The 6,846-nt window shown below is 49.7% G+C and overlaps 1 protein-coding gene across 4 annotated transcripts in view; it reads left to right on the top strand.

Annotated features, from left to right (window-relative positions):
* Nucleotides 1-6,846, top strand: part of SUPT5H (SPT5 homolog, DSIF elongation factor subunit) — a 37,721-nt gene that overhangs the window by 12,620 nt on the left and 18,255 nt on the right. For all 4 annotated transcript variants that reach the window (XM_023508253.1, XM_003802128.3, XM_012812932.2 and 1 more), the window contains 7 exons: nucleotides 3,192-3,257; nucleotides 3,805-3,816; nucleotides 4,317-4,386; nucleotides 4,503-4,571; nucleotides 4,679-4,744; nucleotides 5,039-5,069; nucleotides 5,453-5,521. In XM_023508253.1, the coding sequence (XP_023364021.1) occupies nucleotides 3,192-3,257; nucleotides 3,805-3,816; nucleotides 4,317-4,386; nucleotides 4,503-4,571; nucleotides 4,679-4,744; nucleotides 5,039-5,069; nucleotides 5,453-5,521 (383 nt within the window). The remainder of the gene's footprint in view (nucleotides 1-3,191; nucleotides 3,258-3,804; nucleotides 3,817-4,316; nucleotides 4,387-4,502; nucleotides 4,572-4,678; nucleotides 4,745-5,038; nucleotides 5,070-5,452; nucleotides 5,522-6,846) is intronic.

Genomic DNA, 6,846 nt, shown 5'->3' with positions numbered 1-6,846 from the left:
TGGGAGGCTGAGGCAAGAGGATCACTTGAACCCAAGAGTTTGAGGTTGCTGTGAGCTAAGACACTCTCTCAAGAGTGACCAAGTGAGAGTCTGTCTCAAAAAAAAGAAGGGGGGTAACTTAGAATACTGACTTATGTTTTGGGGGGGCTCTTTCACCTGAGGGGAAATGAGCTTGTTATTACAGAGAGCAGAGGAACAGAGGTGGACTGGGTATTCCTGGGGCTCAGAGAACTTTGGATTTTTCCTCAAAAGTCTGAAGGAGGTCAGGCACAGTGGCTCATGTTCATAATCCTAGCATTCTGGTAGGCCAAGTTGGGTGGATCTCCTGAACTCAAGAGTTCAAGACCACTCTGAGCAAGAGTGAGACCCTCTCTTTACCAAAAACGGAAAAAAATTGCTGGATGTGGTGGTGGGCACCTGTAGTCCCAGCTACTCGGAAGGCTGAGGCAGGAGGGTCTCTTGAACCCAGGAGTTTGAGGTTGCTGTGAGCTATGAAGCCACAGCACTCTACCAGGGTGACACAGTGAGACTCTGTCTTAAAAAAAGCCTGAAGGAAAGGGATCTTGCTTCGGGAAAAGGTCTTAGCAGATGAGTCCAAATCAAGAGAACAGATACCATGCTGTGTGACGAATGTGTGGGCCACTAGGGACACCCATATGTTAGTGGTGGGAATGCTTGTGGGTTCTGTCTGTGTGGAAGGCCTCATGGCAGTGCCTGCTAACATTTAACATGCAGGGACCCATTGACCTAGCAGTTCCTCTGTAGGAATTTCTTTATTAAACTCGTATGAGTGTACAAATACATAAGAACAAGGATGCATGGTGTGCTTTTTGCAGTTGCAAAATTTTGGTGACCTAAATATTCATTGATGATAAGGGCCTTGTTAAATGAGTATAGGGCAAATAGCATGTGAGAAATGGGCTGCTATGGATGAACTCTGAGTTACTAGTAGTAATGTAGAGAAAAAAGGAAGGTGCAGTGGGAGTTGTGCTTCCAGGCCGGGACGTGTTGGGTGTGGGGCACTGAAAAATTTTTAAGATTGATAAATAGTTAAACAAAAAAAAGGGGAGGTACAGACAATGTATTAAAAAATTATGCAGGGGAAGGCTAGGTGTGGTGGCTCATGCCTGTAATCCTAGCACTCTGGTAGGCTGAAGCGGGTGGATGGGTTGAACTAGGAGTTTGAGACCAGCCTGAGCAAGAGTGAGACCCTGTCTGTAAAAATAGCCAGGCATTGTGGCAGGCACCTGTAGTCCCAGCTACTTGGAAGGCTAAGCAAGATAATTGCTTGATTCCAGGTGTTTGAGGTTGCTGCAAGGTATGATGTCATGGTACTCTACCACAGGAGACAAAGTAAGACTGTCTAAAGAAAATAAAATGTGCAGGAGAACATGGTGGGATCATATGCATTTTTTTTTTTGTAGAGACAGAGTCTCATTGTATCACCCTCAGTAGAGTGCCGTGGCATCACACAGCTCACAGCAACCTCCAACTCATGGGCTTAGGCAATTCTCTTGCCTCAGCCTCCCGAGTACCTGGGACTACAGGCGCCTGCCACAATGCCCAGCTATTTCTTTTGTTGCAGTTTGGCCGAGGCCAGGTTTGAACCTGCCACCTTCGGTACATGAGGCCAGTGCCCTACCCACTGAGCCACAGGTGCCGCCCATGTGTGCATTTCTTTTTTTTTTTGAGACAGAGTCCCATTGTGTCGCCTGTGGTCAAGTGCTGTGGTGTCACAGCTCACAGCAACCTCTGACTATTGGGCTTAAGTCATTCTCTTGCCTCAACCTCTAAAGTAGCTGGGACTACGGGTGCCCACCACAATGCCCGGCTGTTTTTTTGTTGTTTAGCAGGCCCAGGCCAGGTTGGAACCCGCCAGCCCCAATCTATCTGGCCAGTGCTATAACCACTGAGTACAGGCGCTGAGCAAATGTGCATTTCTTATGTAGGCACAGATTATCTCTGGATAAGAAGATCTCTTCTGCAGGAGGGTTGCTGGGGATTAGTAGTGGCGGGAGACTTGCTGTATACATACATCTCTGAACACCTTGGAGTTTTTCATTATGTCATTAGGTGCATGTCTCACTCTTATTTTAAGTTGCTTTTTTTTTCTTTTGAGATAGTTTCACTTTATCATCTTTGATAGAGTGCCCTGGCATCATAGCTCATAGCAACCTCTAACTCCTAGGCTGAATCGATTTTTTTTTTTTTTTTTTGTAGAGACAGAGTCTTACTTCATCGCTCTCGGTAGAGTGTTATGGTGTCACACAGCTCATAGCAACCTCCAGTTCCTGGGCTTAGGCGATTCTCTTGCCTCAGCCTCCCAAATAGCTGGGACTACAGGTGCCCGCCACAACGCCCGGCTATTTCTTTTGTTGCAGTTCAGCGGAGGCCGGGTTTGAACCCGCCCCCCCTCGGTAAAAGGGGCCAGTGCCCTACCCACTGAGCCACAGGCACCATCCTGAATCAGCTTCTTAAGTAGTTGGGACTATAGACTTCCGCTACAATGCCCGGCTATTTTTAGAGGCAGCGTCTCGCTCTTGCTCAGGCTGGTCTGGAACCTGTGAGCTCAGGCAATCCACCCTCCTCAGCCCGGAGTGCTGGGATTATAGGAATGAGCCGCTGAGCCTGGCCCTGATTTTGTTTCTGTTTTTGTTTTTATTTATTTATTTAGAGACAGTCTCACTATGTCACCTTTGGAGTGCTGTGGTGTCACAGCTCACAGCAAACCTCAGACTCTTGGGCTTAAGCGATTCTTTTGCCCCAGCCTCCCAACTAGCTGGGACTACAGGTACCTGCCACAGTGCCCAGCTATTTTTTTGTTGTAGTTGTCATTGTTGTTTAACAGGCCTGAGCCAGCTTCAAACCCAGCAGCCTTGGTGTATGTGGCCGGCATCCTAACCACTGAGTTACAGGCACTGAGTAGTGATTTTATTTTTTTAAAAAAATGTGAGGGTAACAAAAAAAACAAGAAATGTGAGGGTAGGGAAGTCATAGGTCCATATGTGACAGCTGACTCTGCATCTGTACCAGCTCTGTAGCATGGCCTGGCACTAGTGCCTCACCTGTCAAAGCCTCAGCGTTCTGGTCTGTACAGTGGAGGTTTTGGTGCCCATCTCCCAGAGGAGAGTCTTCGTTTCCCAGGACCTATCATTGTGAGTGCCCCTGACTACCTGGCCTTCCTGTTTCAGATGTGGACGATGAGTATGAGGACGAGGACCAGTGGGAAGATGGAGCAGAGGACATCCTAGAGAAAGGTGTGTGGGCCCTTTCACCATAGGACCACTGGGGGTGTGTGGCTGAGAGGGTCTTCAGAGCCCCTCCCCTGCCCCCATGCCCTACCACCCCAACACCCACCTCCTCACCTTGCTTCTTTCTGTCCTTGCCAGAGAGACCAGCTCCCCTACCTTTTCCTTTTAGGCCCATGAGTGGGGGGGCGGGGACTGTGGGGTGGTATGTCTTGTGGGGAGAGGACTCTGGGATCCTAGGGCCCCAGTGAGTCCTTTCTGGGGGTCGAAGGGTGGACTGGCTATGTCCCAAGATACCCCCCACTTCCTGGGCCAGTGCCCCCTCCCTGTTATTTTCCGTTCTGTGCACCTCATACATTTCGGCTTCTCCCCAACCACTTGGTGCCTGGCCTTTACTTTTGATTTTCAACCTTCCTGTGTCCCTCCCTTCCCGTCCCCCAACCCATTGGTTGATTTCGCTGCTATAATTTGGCTCATACTTTGTCTGCCCTCGCCCACCACCACCACCACTACCACCACCACCACCACCACCACCACCTCCTCTTCCTCCAAGTAGAAGAGATTGAAGGTAAGAACCTGAAAAGTGTGATTCCCTGATCTTCCTCCCACATCCTGACATGTCCTCCTTCCTGTGGCACCCTGCCCTCACCCTGTCTGGTCCTGGGGGCTCTGACTCGTGTAGGGTCCAGAGTCAGGGAGTTTTGGGGTCAGGTCTCCAGCAGTTGACTTTCCCCAGTTGACTGGGGAAACCATGGATGTGTTCCCATCTGCATTTGTGGGTGGCAGGGATGTGTGGGGTGGGATAGGGTTTGCCTAGATAGTGGCTAGGAGATAGGAACAGCTGGATGCCCCCAACTGCTGGGCCCCACTTTCAATCTTTTCAGCGAGAAACAGGATGCTGAGAAGGACACAGTAGGGGTGAAGGGGTGGGTGGGTTTCCTTGGTGAGATCTTTTCCCATCCCAGGGCTAGACCCTGGTCCTCTTAGCCTTGTTGCCCACTTTCTTCAGGCCCCTGCTCTCCAGCCACCCTTATTCACCCCATCTGCCCTTTATTTTTTTTTTCCCAGCTTCCAATATAGACAATGTTGTCCTGGATGAAGACCGTTCTGGGGCTCGCCGCCTCCAAAATCTCTGGAGGTGAGCAATGGAGGGAGATGCAGTGGAACCGGTTCCTATGGGGGATTTGGGGGCATGTCAGCCCACCCTTTCTCCTCAACTTTCAGTTCACGTTTGCTTTCCCCCTCATACCCCAGGGACCAGCGAGAAGAAGAACTAGGCGAGTATTACATGAAGAAATATGCCAAGTCGTCAGTGGGCGAGACGTAAGGGCATAGCAGGGTGAGCGGGGGGTGGGGGTGGGGGGTCCCTAAGTGGGAAGGGGCAGGGTTCTGACAGAGCCCCTCCTTTTCGACTGCTCTCCCCCCTCCAGGGTGTATGGAGGATCTGATGAGCTCTCAGATGACATCACCCAACAGCAGCTGCTCCCGGGAGTCAAGTAAGGGGCTTGGGCCAGGAGGGCTGGGGTGCAAAGCTTACGTGGGACAAAGACTGCCACAGAAGTCACTTCCTGAAATAGGACAGAATGAGACAGAGAGTGGTGGATGGCAGGGGTGGGGAGGGTACTTTGTCACTTTTTCCTGCTTAAGGTTAGAAGGGTGGGGAAGCCAGTGAGTATGGGGAAGCCTAGGCTTTGGTGGGAAAGGAAGAAGGATGGCTGTGGTGATTGATCTGTTTTGTGATGAAGAGACAGTTTCACTAAAGGGCTTCTTCCTTTCCTTCTGCTGTCCAGGGATCCCAATCTGTGGACTGTCAAGTGTAAGGTGCGTGCCTTGGCTCAAGGCCTGGAGGAGGCAGGCAAATGAGGGAGGCTGCTTTGTGGGAAAGGACTGTCCTGTGTGTGTGTGTCCCAGGTCTCCTTGTTCCGCCAGTCTCCTGGCCCTTCTTTCTCTGCCTCTCCCCCTTTTACTCTCTCCTTTCTTTCCTCTCTCCCACCCCTCTCTCCTCCCTTCCCTCTCTCACCCCTTCCCTCTCTTCACCCTCCCTTACCCACTATCTCCCACCCTTTCTTGCTATCCATCTGTCTCCCTCTGTGTCTCTCCATCACTCGTGCTCTTGTCTTTTTCCTGCTTTATCTTTCTTTCTTCTTTCCTTTGTCCTGTCTTCCCACTTGTCATCTCACTCAAGTCTGCCACTTTTCTTCCAGATTGGAGAGGAACGGGCCACAGCCATTTCCTTGATGCGCAAGTTCATTGCCTACCAGTTCACAGACACAGTAAGTTGGGTCATCAAATGGCTTGGGGGAGAGAAACAGGACAAAACTCGGAGGGAAGGATATTATAGGCATTGAAGGCACCAATTGCCCCAGTGCTGAGTAAGCTGCTCCAGCTAGAACAAGACCACTGTCCAAATGGAAGGGCTCTTCTGTGCCCTGACAGATATGCTGTCATTGTTCTCTGTGTTTCTGGCAAAGAAGTCATCCAGTTAGATTCCTGTGACTCTTCTGCATGAGAGTGAGTTCTACCTATTTACCAGCCTTGTTGGGTAACTGTCACCTGATTGTTGAAGAGGGATTCTTAGGATAGGCAGCATGGCCAAGTCCATCAGGGATAGTCCTGTCCAGAGGAGACTCCCTTCTTTCATTCATGCAGTCATCAAACATTCTCCATTCTCAGAGCCCCTCCTCTGAGCCAATCCCTGCCTTGGCAGGTGCTGAGGGTATGGTGGTTACTGTGCAGAGCTGATGATTGCCCTTCATGGTCACTCACAGCACACAGACCATGAAGTAATGCTTGCTACTGCATGCAAGACACCCAGTGCATTAAAGGGCCAAGATCTTTTTTTTTTTTTTTAGAGACAGAGTTTCACTTTATTGCCCTTGGTAGAGTGCTGTGGTGTCACAGCCCACAGCAACCTCCAACTCCTGGGCTTAGGCTATTTATTCTCTTGCCTCAGCCTCCTGAGTAGCTGGGACTACAGGCACCCACCAGAATACCCAGCCATTTTTTTTGTTGCAGTTTGGCCAGGGCCAGGTTCAAACCCACCACCCTCAGTATATGGGGTCAGCACCCTACCCACTGAGCCACAGGTGCCACCCAGGCCCAGATCTTTCTGTAGGCTGCCAGAGTTTGAATCCTGCCCTGCTCCTTGCTAACTGCCACCTCTTTAGTGAGCCATTTTCCCTTTGTGGGTCAGTGCTTGCCTTCAGCATCATTAGGATTAAATAACTTTGGACATGTTCAGCTCTCAAATAGGGCTTATCCTGCAGTATATATTCAGTAAGTATAACTGTTGTCAAAGGGGTAATTGGCAATTTTGGAACCTGGGCAAACCCTACCAAAGGTATCCTCACAATTCCTGAAACCATGTGCTGGCTGGTGACTTTTTCACTTAACGTGGTATGTCTTAGGCTGAGTCCTTTGCTTTTACCTGTCGAAGCAATAAGTATGAGCCATTGGGACTAAGTAGACTATTGCAGGATTTGTAAATCATGATTTAAAATGTGCTGTACAGGGGTAAAATTCTAATTACCTCATTCGAGTTATGCTGATTATTGTTTTTTTTTAAATTTTGTATTCAATTGGTTTAGTTTGGAGTTGG

Source organism: Otolemur garnettii, unplaced genomic scaffold (assembly GCF_000181295.1).
Source record: "Otolemur garnettii isolate 467f Iridium unplaced genomic scaffold, OtoGar3 scaffold00233, whole genome shotgun sequence".
Taxonomy (NCBI): domain Eukaryota; kingdom Metazoa; phylum Chordata; class Mammalia; order Primates; family Galagidae; genus Otolemur; species Otolemur garnettii.
This window is presented reverse-complemented; position numbering and strand designations above follow the sequence as displayed.